The following is a 15532-nucleotide window of genomic DNA, read 5'->3' as shown; positions in this document are numbered from 1 at the left end:
TTAGATATAGACCTCTTTACTTTTGAATTCAGACTCACCGTTTTCTCTATAGACTTAAGACTTTTAGCTGTTTTTGTGTTTTAAATTTTTTGAAAGTAAATTGTACAAATAGGAACAATATTTTGCAGTACTGTGTTTTTTCTATGACATGGAAGGGGTGAAGACATTTTGAACAAACAATAAAGAATGATAAAAAAAAATTGTTAAGCCCTGGTAGTCAGTGTCGGACTTGACAATGTTGACATTGCAAGTTTGGATAATTGAGTTTGAATTTCAGATCAGGTGTCGGCGATAGAAGTTTCTTTTCAGTTGATTATCGTTTGAACGCTTCTTCCTTGTGTTTCGCTCGGCTAATTTTTATCGATAATTGCTTTTCTGTTTTGACGCGAATTTCACGGGCTTTACTGGAGGCTTTCATTTCATTTACAGTCAACCGTTTTACAATAAACGCATATGACATGGAACCTCTGTGTGCCTAAATCTGACATCAGGGTCAGACCTTTTTCCAAAATGTAAAAAAAAAGCACGATAGGAATCTTTCATAGCTTGAAACGCTCTTTAGACTGGACATGGAACCTCTGTGTGCCTAAATCTGACATCAGGGTCAGACCCCTTTTCTAAAATGTAAAAAAAAAGCACGATAGGAATCTTTCATAGCTTGAAACGCTCTTTAGACTGTTTTTTACACCCTCAAGACTGTTGAAGACTCACGTTTCGGGCCAGGAGCCGGTTCTGCTACCGGTAGCTGTTACGGTCTAACTTGGCAATTACAAATTTCAAAACCTCTCTTCGAAAATTTTGCTTATCAGAAGGGCTTTCGAATAGGTTCAGACGTATGACTCTTTTCTTCCGAGTGAGTTATTTGATGAAGCATGTTTCCCATTGTATGTGAACACTCAGCGACATTGGTGTAAAGATAATGTTACCATTTTAGTCTACACAAAACACTACACTAACTTGTGTGGAAGGGTGGATAAATAATCTTGACTGACTTGAGCAAATATTCAAAAAGTCTCCGCTAGGTGACAGTATAGAACAACAAATTCATTAATGTGGTTTTCAATGATTGACATCTGATGATCAGGACATTTCATATAATTTCAACTTGATTCCGACTTTTGTCTTTCAGTACATCAACTAATATAATGCAAACTCAACACACCTACGACCTATTTAGTAGTACATCAAATAATATTATGCAACTATCAACCCGTCTCCCATTCAATTGGGTATTTTTTTGGAACTGCCACAGCAGTTGGCTGTTGACAAAGCCTATTTGTTGCCTATGATAACGCACAAAGCTATACTTGAAACATTTCAAGTCAATGGTGAGGAGGGGGAATCCCACACAAGGATAAACTGATTTTTTTCTCTTCGTAGGTCAAGGAATTGATCGTCATTTATTCTGTCTCTACGTCGTGTCAAAATATAAAATATCTCAAGATCGAGTCTCCTTTCTTGCAAAAGGTCAGAATATCATTTTCTTTTTTTTTTTTTTTCTTTTTTTTTAATTTTTTTTTGATTTATAACTTTTTCTTATTGTTTATATATTTCTACTCACTTTCTGACACGCTAACCTTATGTGATGTTTTGTGTCTTCGCTCTGGACAAACCTTAAAGGTTGTCACTGTCACTGTCCCCCCTCTAAAATTTCAAGCACCCCCCTAATTTTGAAGTATGATACCGCACTTGATTACCTAACTTAAGTATAATTGTATTTGAATATCCAGAAGGTAGAATATTTATCAGTGCAGATGATCTGTCAAATACATAACACATTTTTATAAGTTACGAATAGTTTAATCGCTAATAGGAAAATATTTACCAACCTTCTAAATTCCCCCCCCCCCTCTAAAATGAAATGCTGAAGTACATACTGGCCGTAGGTTCCCATATCTCCACTATGTGAGAACCTCCTGTTCTAGAAAAGACAGAATCTTTCCAGTTTAGCCGATTCAATTTATTACACCCTGGGTAAGGTGGGGCGACGTGATGTTTGAACTCAAACTATCGTCTAGGTCCAACCCCTGAAACATTAGAATTAAAGTAAAAGCGCAAATAAAGTTGGATTTCTAGATCTATTAGTCTTCATTGGTTTTCAAAACACTTGCCCCGCTTCCATCATTGCCTACCCAGGTGGGTGGGTGCTCTTGTAACTCCTGCCCCGCTTTCACAATGCCTACCCAGGTGGGTGGGTGCTCTTGTAACTCCTGCCCCGCTTTCACAATGCCTACCCAGGTGGGTGGGTGCTCTTGTAACTCCTGCCCCGCTTTCATCATTGCCTACCAAAATTTATTGCACCTCTGGGTGAGCTGGTGAGCGGAGTTTTTTATTCAGCCAACATAGTCTCACACCATAAACATTAGCATAAAAGTAAAAACTAAAAGCATAAGTTGTTTTCAAAACTTTTCTCGCATCGATCCGTTTTCTTTTCGGTGTTTCTTATCGTGCTGGTGCAAGCTATCGCTGAAACGTAATTTTCTTTCTCGCTGTTGCAACTTAGTGCATGTTTATTTCGAAATTCACGAAACTTTATCCGTAAAAAATTTGTCAAAATGGCTGTTATGGAATTAATTTCATCTGGTCACATTGACATTTCAAACCCCGCATTATTTACTCATTCGACCATGACTGCCATTAGATTCTCAATCATATGACTCTCTAGTCATTATCGTTAATCAAATATTTTTCTCATTTAACCCTGCATTTTCGGTCATCATTCATCCAACCATGCATGACTGCCATTCATTTTTCAATCATGTGGCGTTCTATTGCATATTTTTTGTTCAATTTATCCCCGCATTTTTGTTCATCAGACCGTGATGCTCCAGCCAACATTCCTAATCTCAAATTATTTGTTCATTTGGCCCTGCATTTTTATTCCTCCAACCATAACTATGTTTTAAGTGTTTCACACATGTTTGTTCATTAGATAAAAAATCATAAAGAATGTTATTATCATTCTAACCCTGCATTTTTAATCATTCAACTGTGACTGTCTTTATTTGTACCCTTCATTTTTAGTTATTAACGAATGGCTGTCTATTGTCATCAAATTCTTCATTATGTCAAAAAAAAACAATTTTCAAAAAAGTTTTTTTTAAATCGCGAATTACAATCATGAAAATAATTTTTTATTTGTTCGCCACAATGTACGATATTTTCAAAACCATTATATATTTTGAGATTTAGAAATTTTCTTTGTATCTAACTAAACTAAAAAAAATTGTCTTGATTTGTATATCCAGCAAACATTCGTCCCTTCTGTGACAGCAGCAACTTGTGAATACGCAAATAGTTCCGCATCAATTTTAGTTCATTTTGATACTGCATTTTTACTTATTAGACCGTGACTCTTTAGTTGAACCCTCAGTAACATATCACCCTGTGACTTTACAAATCCATGCGATCCCCTGAATGAATAGATAGATCCACATCAATTTTGGTTCATTTCAACCCTGTATTTTTATTTATTATACCGCGACTCTTTAGTTGAACACTCTGTGACAAAGCAGTTACAAATCCTTGCGACCCCCGAATGTGCACATAATATCACGTCAATTTTGCTTCATTTAAATCCTTTTTTTACTTATTGCACCAAAACTTTTTTTTTAGTTGAATCTGATAATGAAAAATTAACAGTCTTTTTTAATTTTATTTACATTTCAACCCTGCGTTTTTAGTCATTAAACCATGACCCACATGGCAAGTCATTGGACCTTTCAAATACACCCATAGGTTGTGACTCATCAGCCTTTCAAAAAACATAGTTCAAAAATTGAAGGAGGGAGGGGGAATCCCATTTTTTGGATGTAGTCATTACACGCATATCACATTTTTTCATATTAAAAAAAAAAAAAAACACTTTTTCATCTTTGAGTTTCTCTACTCTAAAAAAATAACTATTATCATGCTGTGTGTCTTTCTTTTCACTGTTTTCATTAATCTTCAATCAGTTTCCATGTTTTCTGTCGCAATAACTCCCGACTTAAGTAAGTCTGTCTTGCTGCAATTTAACCAAATTGGCTTATGTCACATCTTAAGGTTTTGTGAAACATTGACTTGGTCTTATTTTGAAGGGAAGGCTTATATTAAAATCATTTTTAAAATTCAGGCTGGGTCTTTTTTTTTCAGTTAAACAACGTTAGTATGGTTCTAACAACCAAAACTAAAATGCACATGAGGGACGACTTGCAATCAAAACTAAAATAGGTGCAGGTACGCCATATTAAGATGGTCCATGATGATGGTGGATGAAAAATTCAATTTCTGAAAAAAGTGACATAAACTGCTTTGGTTTTTCCGCTGTGAATTCTGTAAATTTTGCCCTACTTTTAAATATGTTTGACCTTGATTAATATTCAAGTCTTTTTTGGCTTTTTTCTAAAATTACGCTCAAACTGACTTAACAAATAATAACCAACTCAAGTGAAACAGTTTAACACATTTTTTTTTTAGTTCTAGATACCGTCATTATCACAGTTTACGCCTGTATATATTCTTACTTATACCGGTATCCAAATTATATGTACCGGTACTGGTTTCGACCCCAAGCGAGCGCTCCACTTTCCCGACCCACAAATATCCTTCTGCTTCTAATTTGGCCCCGGTCAATCAACTTCGGGAACAACTGGCCTAAACCTGATACCCTATCATTCCAAATACATTCTTAAAAATTTCTTCAAATATTCTTTGGGTTGTGCTTCTAACCATTTGTATTAACGCTAACCCTTCTATCTAATTCACTGTTTCTATGAAGTTGCTTTTTAGTTTTGATGTTGTATTGTGATGTAACTATGGTTGTGTTGTGACATCACTATAGTGCAACGATTTTCATTTTTAGGATATTTTGATGTCATAATATGGTATTAGTATTCATCTTATGATGTAAGAATCACTCTTAACCACATCACTTTGTTTTATTGTGACATTATATATTGATTCATGACATCATAATTTGAAATCAGATGCTTGGTGAGGCGTGGAAATTTACCCATGTCTGTTCAAATGATTTACTTTGTTTCATTGTGACATCATATATTGACTTATGACATCATAATTTGGGTTAGGTGCTCAGTGAAGCGTGGGAATTGTCAACATCCCAGACTGCGATTAACCAAACTGGTCGTATCGACCATTATAAAGATTTTCACACTGACTTGACACCACAAGGGGGAGGATTTGGTCCGGTGAGTCCAATATGACATTATCAAGCGTGTCATAATACACTGGCTGTGATTGGCTGTTTGTCTAATCATCACTCATGCATGTTATTACTAACACCCTTGTTTGCGTAATTCTATCTCCTAATTTTTAGTTTTTAATTCTACAGAACATGCGATTGCAACAATCATTGCCCTCAACGCATTTTTTAAACCTAATTTGCGATTTTTTCACAATTTTTTCTGTTTCAGTTAGGGGGAGTTAACGATCAATGGAGGGGGGGTATTTGTGTGAAAACTTTTTGCGAGGGCATTCGACTTCTATATCTTTCCCTAAAAGTCTTATGTGTTTGTTAAATCCTCGTATTGCTTATGCAAAAAGTTTTCACATAGAACACATGGTACTCTCGAAGGATGTGAACCAAGATGGAGGACACCGGAATGTAGTATGTGTACCAGGTCAGGGTTAGGCCATAATCTCAGGTACAAATACTAAGGGAGTCACTTAGCTAGTCCCCGAACTCGAAATAGAACTAAAATGAGGAAAATTGGAATAAAATTATGGCCTAACCTTAACCTGGTATACATACTACGTTCCGGTGTCCACCATCTTGGTTCACATACTTCGGGAGTACTGAACGCATTACAGGTTGGTTCAAAAGTGGGCCTACTGTTATTGATACCTGTGTTAACGGCCTACTTTTTGGCAAATTTGTATAAATAACATATATAAAACAGTTGTATTCTACCTGGTTTACAAGGGATTATGTAATGCTATATTTTAGATGTTTGTTTTAATTTTAACAATCTTGTATATTTGTAGAAATGGTTTCTAATGGATTAGTACATGCTCATCATTGCACTTTTGATTACCATGTGTGAGTACGAGGTTTGAATCCCGTAGGGGTATAATTTTGCAAATTGCAATAGAGCCGGACTTGTGTAAGCTTATTCCGCTAGAAACCATTTTTACAACAATAATATTTTCATTGCGCTAATCATTTTCACCTTTTCTCTCTTTATTGAACTTTCTTCCTACTTCCTGATCTTATGACCCTTGAACCTGATATGACCCTTATCATTCCAACATATAACGAAACATTAGGTGCTTGAAAGACGTACTTTATGGTTTGGGTAGTTTTGTCTAACATTGTATGACCTTCGACTATAAATTTGACCTCTATAAAATGACTTTCAACCCCAATTCTGACCTCTACTGTGTGAAATGACCCTCAACCTGAAAGTTGACCTCTATAAAATGACATTTAACCCCAAATTATAAAATCACCTTGAACCAAAAAGTTAACCTCTAATTTACAAAATGACATTCAACCCCAAATTTGACCCCTAATTTGCGAAATGACCTTCACTCCTAAATTTGACATCTACTTTACAAAATGACCTTCAACTTAAAATTTGACCTCTACAAAATAACCTTTGACCCTAAAGTTCCTTAAATCTGACCTTTCCACTCTTCTGCTACGACCCTGCTTCACCCCAACAGGTTCTTCGTGAGCCGTGGCGTCTTTCGACGTCTCAGATCCCCCACCAACAGGGAATGAAGATAAATCTTGTCGAACACCCCTCATTCTTGTCTGGGGGAGGAGGATTCGGTCCGGTAAGAATGCAATAGCGACATCTAATGGACGTATGGGTCTCACACGCTTGCAGGCTATGTTGTGCTGTTTCTTGCATTGAGTCTTAAATCTGTAACAGCAGAAACTCCATAACACACATCAGTGGCTTATTGCAATTACCAGGGCTGGGGAGTCGGAGCTGGAGCTGGAGCTTGGAGCCATGGAGCCGTGACATTTTGATGGAGCCGGAGTCGGAGTTGGAGCTGAGCTGGCCATGATAGATGGAGCTGGAGCCAGAGCCGGAGCTGCCAGAAATTTCAGCGGCTCCAGCTCCTGACAATAGAATTATTTTTTTTTTACTTTTCTGATTTTTTGATAATTTCTAGTATAATAATTACGCCGATTTTAATTCTATAATTTCTGGCGTCTCCAAACACTTAACAGAACTAAATAGTTGTATAATTAATCAAGTTACTATTGTTCTAAAGTAAATAGTGTTGGATTATATCACGGATCTTGGTATTTTTAAACGGCGATAACGATTTGGCAAGATCGCAAAAATATGAATCAAAATTAATCATAATCGGGCAGTTTTCCACACATTTTACGTCCGTAGCTTGTCATTTATGTTAGAGATTCTTTTATTATTTCGTAAGTCGACGCAACATTGAGTTACTTTGAACAGAATAAAACAATAAGGCAAGTGCTGGTATCGGTAATGGGTTACATTTTTAGCACAATAGAAAATTATTTTCTGACAAGTCGTTTTTTTTTAAATATTATAAACAAAATTATTCGCCAAAGCGCAAGAAAAAGTATAAATTATATTTTCCTAATCTTCCCAATAAAGCAAATTATTTTTCCGAGTTTATTGAGGTATCGTAACAAAACGTATGAAAACAACTTATTTAATATATGACCTTGGTTGGATCTAAGCGAGACGTGTGAACATAATAATATTCAAATTTTGATTTCACTTCCATTCGCTCGCGGGATTGGCGAGAATAAACGCTTTGCGGGAAGGTTTTCTAAAAGTGAGTGCGTTTAGTTATTAATAATAACTTTACATAGTTAATAATTTCCCGACGTAACTGGAAATAAATGCGAAAATGGCGACAATATCCACCACGCAACCGTGAAAGAATGCTGTAACGCGCACTGAAAAATGAATATATATACCAAACAATCTAACAATTCTATTTTGTCGTCTTAAAAACACATGACAAAGTGCATAAAATCGTTTGAAGATTTGCACGGAAACGAAACAAACAAACAGCTTGCGAAAAGTGACTATTACTTTAAAATTTGAAAAAGTATCGGAATACTTTGATATAGCAATATGGACTGATAAAGTATTTTGTCGTGAAAAATAGCGGTAATGCATTCTGATATACTGTTTTCTGTGTGCGGTCGTTAACGGGGTTGCACACTTAATTCATTTTTTGCTATACGATCAAATTACCATATATATATGTATACTGATATTTATTGATGTCGATTAGTGGCCAATGCAACCGGCTATTTTACGATTACCTGATTACAACTCCTCACTGCTTTTCTTTTTCTAATAAATGGTATTTACTGGCAAGTGTTAAAAATACTTTTGTAGATAAAAAAAAAAATTTCTCAGAAATATTATTTGCGAATAATTTGATTTCGGCGATCTAAAAAACCTCATTGCGCGCTAACGACTACTAGTAAAAATCGAAACTATATTGCAAAGAGGGGCGTTTTGACTATTTGGGAATCCCTAAATATTATGTAATATTTCCGAATTTAGATCTGAAGTGTCGTATATGAGGTTAGGTCATCGGCTTTCTCAGCTTGGTTGTATATAACGTAAAATGGATTCCGAAAAAAATGCGATTTGTTTTCTTGTCTTCGTCTCATAAATTGCACCGGGATATAATGATGCGACGCGGTAGGTCACATGGAGTGTGTTCAGTGGATTTAGTCGGAATCGGGATTGCCCAATAATTGATTGTAGTACAGGTGTGGCTTGCGCAACACATCAGCAATTGCGGACAAGAAAAAAGCGATCGGCCGATCGCTAATTTACCTTTGTGACGTAACTAACAGTAACGACCACATAGACATGTCTGGGCATGTTCAAGCAATGCTGAAACATGACATGCTGGCTTGCATGCCTAAATGTCGGAATGGCCAGTTGATGTATATTGTATACGATACAATTTCTCGCTTGTAGAAAATGCTTACCTAATCTTAATGCCATTCATGACAATATAATATTTCATTTTAAATAGTAGTTAATATTAAATTAGAGAAAATTAATTTGCAAGAATGCAACCCTTGTACCATGGCTTGCAAAAGTAAAAAGTCCGCAGTGTTCAAATATTTCAAAGAGAGTGGAGATAAAAATGCACTAATCTGCCAAGTATTAAAGAAAGATGGGGCCGTTTGCAATCTCAGGTTCATCAATAAAACTTCAAATTTGAAGCGGCATTTGGAAAGACATCATTTTGATGCCTTCGAGTCTGTCAAAAAAGAAGACAGTGAAGACACAAAGAGAGACAGCGATATAAGTAGACAAACCTCTGTCTCAAGCTACTTCACAAGTCAAAAAGTGACCATTTCCATGACTAAAGAAAAGTTCCAGAGACATATCATACAGCTGGTGGTGAATAATGCAGCTGCACTTCAACTGTTCTCTTCGAAAGCATTCCTCGGATTAAATGGAGAAATGGCCAACAAATTGGGAGTATCACTGGAGAGACATGATATAAATTATAAGAGATATGGTGGTGAAGGAAGCCGAGTGTCAGAAAAGAGTGTTAAAGGATATATTACATGGGAAATTTTGTTTTTTGAAAATGGACGCTTGTACTAGACAGAGAACTAATTATTTCGCTATAAATGTTCAATTTGTGGATTATAAAAATGAAATAGCCATCCGTACATTATCAGTACGGGATACACAAGCTCAACACACAAGTGAATTTATTCAAAAATTTGTTGAGGAAGTTCTGAGAGAGTTTGAAATTAGAAAAGAACATATATTAGCGATTGTGACAGATAATGCCTCTAACATGACAAAAACAATAGAGAAACTTAATGCAAATATGATTGGGGACGAGGTTGAACGTGATGATGAGTTGAATGAAGGTGAATCAGATGAAGCTTTAGTTAGTGCTGTAAACAGCATAACAGCTGTTCATACAATTGAGCACATGCGGTATGCAGTACATACCCTTCAGCTTGCTATTCGTGATGGTTTGAAAGAAAAGCATGTACACACTTTACTAAGTAAGCTACGTCAAACCTCAGTCATGGCCAGGACGCCTAAAATAGATGCTATATTGAAGCGTAGAACAGGAAAAGGTGCAATAATAGATCAAGCCACTAGGTGGGGTAGCACCTACTTAATGATTCAGCGGCTCTTAGAAATAAAAAACAGTTTAATTGACATGGCCAATCCAGACATAACCTTGACTGACTTGCAATGGCGACAGACACATCAATTAGAAGAATTACTTCGGGAGCCCTATTTAGTCACCAAAAGGTTACAGGCACAAGATTTGACACCAGGGTCTTTTTATAAAGAGTGGAAAAACCTCATTTATAAACTTTCACAATCCAGTAGCATCATTGCAGATGCTATAAAAGCATCTATGCTGCGCAGAGAAAAATGTCTCCTCGATAACCCTGTATTATTAGCGGCTATTTATGTTGATCCTATGTACAGGGTTACCCTAAGTGAAGAACAGCTCAATAGAGGAAAGGCAGCGCTATGTGATATAGCTGTTTGAATGCACCGTGGATCACGAGCTACACAATTTGAAGACCAATCACTCTGTGCTAGTGGGCCTTTAAGGAACTCCTCTGATTCTGGTTCCGAATGCGAAATAGATTTTGAAAAACACCTTGACATTGAAGCCAAACGTCGTCGAACAGAGAAGGAAAGTAGAAACTCAAATTCAGATCTATCACCGCTTTCCAAATTCAAAAGAGACTTCTTTTATGCTTTAAATGATGTAGAAAAAATAGATCGCTCATATAAGTTGGATATTCTAAAAGCCATCCCAGAATATCCAGAAATAGTTCAAAATGTGGCATATATGGTGACAGCATTGCCTCCAACCCAAGTTAGTGTGGAAAGATTGTTTTCGGCCCTGCGCATAATTCGTTCGGACCTGCGAGCCTCAATGAAAGAAGATTTAGTAGAAGCGATACTGTTCTTAAGAACAAATTCATTTTAAATGCTCGTATGAATTATGTGATGGCCATTCAATGTTCAATTAGTTTTTATTCACTTAAATTTCAATAACATTTAGTAATATACTGTATTTCCAGGCAAAAAAGACGATGTCTATTTTTATAGCTATCCAATAAGACGACAGAAAAATTGCTTTTCTGTTGGTCAGTTATGCACTAATATGCGCCATGCGGTAATAATTTTATATGGTTAGAAACAGATCATGTTTGTTTGGTATAATCATACTCACAAAATTAACTATTCATAACAACAACGTGGTAATTTTAAGTTAAAAAGGTAGTGAAAACCATTTTGAATGTTTGTAGGGAATATGACAAATAACAGCTGGCAATACAAAGTCAATTAAATATCATGATTAGCAGACCCTTTGGCGTTTTCGAATACATACGGTAATTAAAACTACTTTTAATAGGCAAGTTGTTATTTTTGAGTGTTCCAAAATTCCATGTACAAAGATTATTGCATTTCACGTTTTCTGTCCTGCATCGACTGTAGTTTATAGAATAGTGCTCAGAGTACAATTCTATTGTTCAAAAGCAATTTACCAAGTGAAATTTGTGTTACATACTTATTCACAAATGTGATTTAATTTAAGTATGGCCGTGGTTCGCCATATGTTTAAGCTCTTTTATCGGTTCCTATATGTAAATCTTTTCTTCACAAAATAAAATATATCAACCCAAATGTACGGTTAACACAAATCATTTTTGAGAAAACATCTGCGAAAAATACGCTGATCAGTTGGCCACAGAAATCAAGCAAGCCTAGCTGCCCAATAAGATGCCTCAGGCCAAAAAATGGGGTCTATAACAGCCGGGAAATATAGTAATATAAGATATCCATTGAAACTCACAATATTAAGTGTTAACTTGATTTTTCATGATTCCCTTACCAAGTGTGTGATAAAATCATGAAATAAATAACAGTGAGGCATTGACTTTTTGTAAATGATAAGCTTAGCGGTACTATCAAATACATTATAGTGTGCGGAGCCGGAGCTGGAGGCAGCTCCGGGCTAAAAAAATGAAGCTCCGGAGTTGGGAGTCGGAGCCATAGCTCGAATATACTCTGGCTCTGGAGTTGGAGCTGGAGCCACACTGATTTTAAGCCAGCTCCCCAGCCCTGGCAATTACCCCTAAGAATTTTGCTGCAGGCTTTTACCACCAGTGACTAATGAAGCATGACTAGACAGAATGTTCTTATCTTTATATGCATGGAATATTTCTTCAATTATAAGTCATCTTTCCTAGATGAGGAAGCGCACAAAGCACAAACTTTTTAAAAAATATAGGATGTCCATAAAGTCCTAAAATTATTTACAATTGCAGGGAATTTATCGATACCATATATTGTTTTGGCCCTCACATATGTATGAAATGAAGTAAAAATACCTAAACAATTACTGATTAAAAACAACAAACCTGGTTAAGATATACTGAGAATTGACTTCATAACAAAATTGAAATTGTAAATGGATTTTATGCACACCTTGTATTTATAATTATAGTCAAGCTTATAATGTCTCGGGCAGCTGTGTCCTCCTCTCTTCAATACCTCAATTACCAAAATTGTTTCAGTTAATTGTGTGTGTGGTGTGTGTTAACAAGTCAAAATTTGAATAACAAATCCTTGATTTGATTGGTTGATACAATACGTGATTATATACAGGGTGACCAATGGGCTGATTAAATAAATCAAATAAAACTAAAACAGTGGTTCTCAAGCGATGGGGTGCGCCCCACAAGGAAGGCGTAGACAATTATTTGAGGGGGCTTGAAGCTAATTGAAAATAATCTACGTGGATGGAACATAAATAATGAAATTAATGTAAATATCCAAAATAAGGCATGCAATATCAAATCGAATTTTCTTTTTTAATTAGCTTGATGCCCCATCAAATAATTGTCTACGGCCCCCGGTCGCGCCCCATTTGAGAACCACTACGCTAGGTCATGGCCAGTCTATTGAAAGATCTCAACATCGTTAATGATTTCGGCTACGGTGATACTTGAGAACAGTGGTTCTCAATGGTGGGGCGTGTAGACAGTGTGACAGTAGTGTTTGTTTGATTTGTTCTTGACTGCCTTATGTTGGTATTTACATTCACCAGTCGGGTGCAAACTTGACAAATTCTAAAAAGGACTTAAAGTGTGAAAACCACTGCTTTAGTTATAGTTCTTGAATCCAATTTCCGACTCCACGATTCTAGTCTTGTTTTTCACTTCATAGTTGCTCAGCATGGCTTCAAAATTGTGTGTTTCAAATTGTGATAATGTTAGCTTGCTTCTAGAATTCAACCGCTCTTTTAGAAGCCGTATTTAGTACTCAATATCTGTGAAATTTCAATTAAAGTTTTTTAATACATTCTCCATGTGAGCTTGCTCAATGTAGCAGAGACTTGTCTCTGAGCAAGTCTAGCTGCTAGCACTGAAATGCCAAAGCTTTTGAACAGTACAGAATTATGATGTGTGCTCACTCAGAAGTAAAGAAGACTCATGTCCGAATAATAGATAAGAATTATTTTAACTCCTTATCATACTTGATCATGCATGGTATGTGTTTGTTTGCATGGAGTGTGGAATCTTCTATGGCCAAGCTTATTAGCAATATAATATGATGCAACTTTATATTTTATTATTTTATCCCCCCAGTTGGCTGTGCAGTCAGAATTAATTTATACCCAATGCCAATCTCTGAGCCTTCTAGAAAACGACCACCGATTTCAGATGAACAAAAATGTTTCTTCTTACTCTTGGTTAAAGGAAATCTCTAAACTACAATAAATTTTGTCTACAAAATCTTCTGTGCATCTTAATTCCTTCTTTAATAAAGACAGTGAAAATAGATCTAAACTTTCCCTCTGAGCAAGGCTGTAGAGAAAAAGTCACTGATTGTAAAGAGCTGTAAATTCTTTTTGAAGGTTGGATTCATTTGAGAATTCATGAAGAATTTATTCGAGAATTCATTTTGTTATTGTTCACTCACTTTATGTGAGCCTCGCTTAGAATATTGTTACTTATGCTCTCAACAAACATACTCAAAGCCGAAATTATTAAAATTTGGTTTTCTCGCACAGTTCAAAGTCATATTTCAAATGGCACAGACTTTGGGATCACAATTGGGTCCAAATTTCCTGACTTCACAGCCTATGCACTGTGACCTGTTACTAAAAATTTCTCCACGTTTTTGTCAGGTCGCTGACGATGGCTACGGTGTCTCCTACATCATCTGCCACGAAAACACCATAATGTTTCACATCTCAAGCAAAGTCTCCTCTCACAAGACCGTGAGTATTCTTTTTATAATAGTTTTTAGGTGACCTGCATTCGCAATTGCTGCTTCGTGGGTAACAAGTATTTTATGAATGGCACCAACCTGTGAGACAGGGCTGTGCTGTGCAACCTGCGCCCAGCGGGCCAAAATCGGCCCACAATGAAAAATATTGTGGACTGCGGAGAAGTTCCAATTTTGAATATTGTGCGGCCCCCGTAACGAATTTTTGATTTGGTATGTGCGAGTGATTCCAATCACTATGCGTTGTAAAGCCTGTATTTGAGTCCAATTTATTATCTATGTCTTTGACGTTACAATGCCCTAACAGTTAGCTTGTCATAAGATCAACAACTAAATTTTTCATGACTGCTACTAGAAAACCTATGTTCAATAAAGGTGCGTTAACCACCTGATCATTAATTAATATCAACTTGGCCTACTTTTTGTTTGCCTACGTTACATCAAGTTGTGTGATGAGACTGAAACCTATGGGAAGGGGGTGTACTTACTTGGCTAACACAGACAGTACCCAAACTCGTAATAGAACTGAAATAAGGAAAATCAAGATAAAATTATGGCCTAACTCTAACCTGGTGCTGACTCTGGTTACACTCATTTGAACATTCTTATGTTATCTCCTTATCTTATCAGAACTCATCTCGATTTGCTGATAACATCGAAAAAGCAATGATGGACGTGAAGGACCTCTGCGAATATGCAAAGAAAAAATAATTTAAGAAAAAAACAAATAAAATTAGGAATTATTATTAGGTTTCAATGCATTGTGTTTTATACAAAAAGGGGGGAGCTCTGGGATTTTATTTTGATTTTACTTATACTTTTGTGTGAAAAAGCGTGTTCTATTTTTTCTGTAATATTTACTGATTGTGTTTTTATCTTAGTGTAAAACAGATTTGGAAACCAAGAAAAAAAAATTTCTGAGGGATGGGGGAATTTTTCAAACAAATTTAGTTTGAGTAAAATTTCATATAAATCACGATTCAGCCTACTTGCATAAATATATTGACAATCTTGAACAAACCGGCAGTGACTAGGTATCACTGTAGGCTCTGAACTTTTTTTCTGACCTTTTTTTCTGCCCCCTCTCCCTCCCTTTAATTTTTGTCGTCTCACTCAGGTGAGAGCTGTATACAGCATATATATCCAGACATGTTTTTCAAGTTTATTTGAGAATTTGGGTGCATTTGCCTGTGGTGAGGTCACAACACAGGACTCAGAGAGATTATGACATTTTTTCTCACACCCCCTGTCCCCCCACCATTTCA

General features: G+C 36.2%; 1 protein-coding gene across 1 annotated transcript; it reads left to right on the top strand.

Moving 5' to 3' along the window:
* The first annotated feature begins 1444 nt into the window (after window positions 1–1444).
* On the top strand, window positions 1445–14978 carry LOC144419991 (carnitine O-palmitoyltransferase 1, muscle isoform-like). Its single transcript, XM_078110284.1, has 4 exons — window positions 1445–1467; window positions 6667–6780; window positions 14167–14259; window positions 14898–14978. The coding sequence occupies exons 2-4, from the start codon at window positions 6721–6723 to the stop codon at window positions 14976–14978; spliced, it is 234 nt and encodes a 77-aa protein (XP_077966410.1). The 5' UTR covers window positions 1445–1467; window positions 6667–6720.
* Window positions 14979–15532: the final 554 nt, after the last annotated feature.

This window comes from Styela clava, chromosome 2, assembly GCF_964204865.1.
Source record: "Styela clava chromosome 2, kaStyClav1.hap1.2, whole genome shotgun sequence".
In the NCBI taxonomy this organism is placed as follows: Eukaryota; Metazoa; Chordata; class Ascidiacea; order Stolidobranchia; family Styelidae; genus Styela; species Styela clava.
The sequence above is the reverse complement of the archived record's forward strand: the minus strand, read 5'-3'. Positions and strand labels throughout refer to the sequence as shown.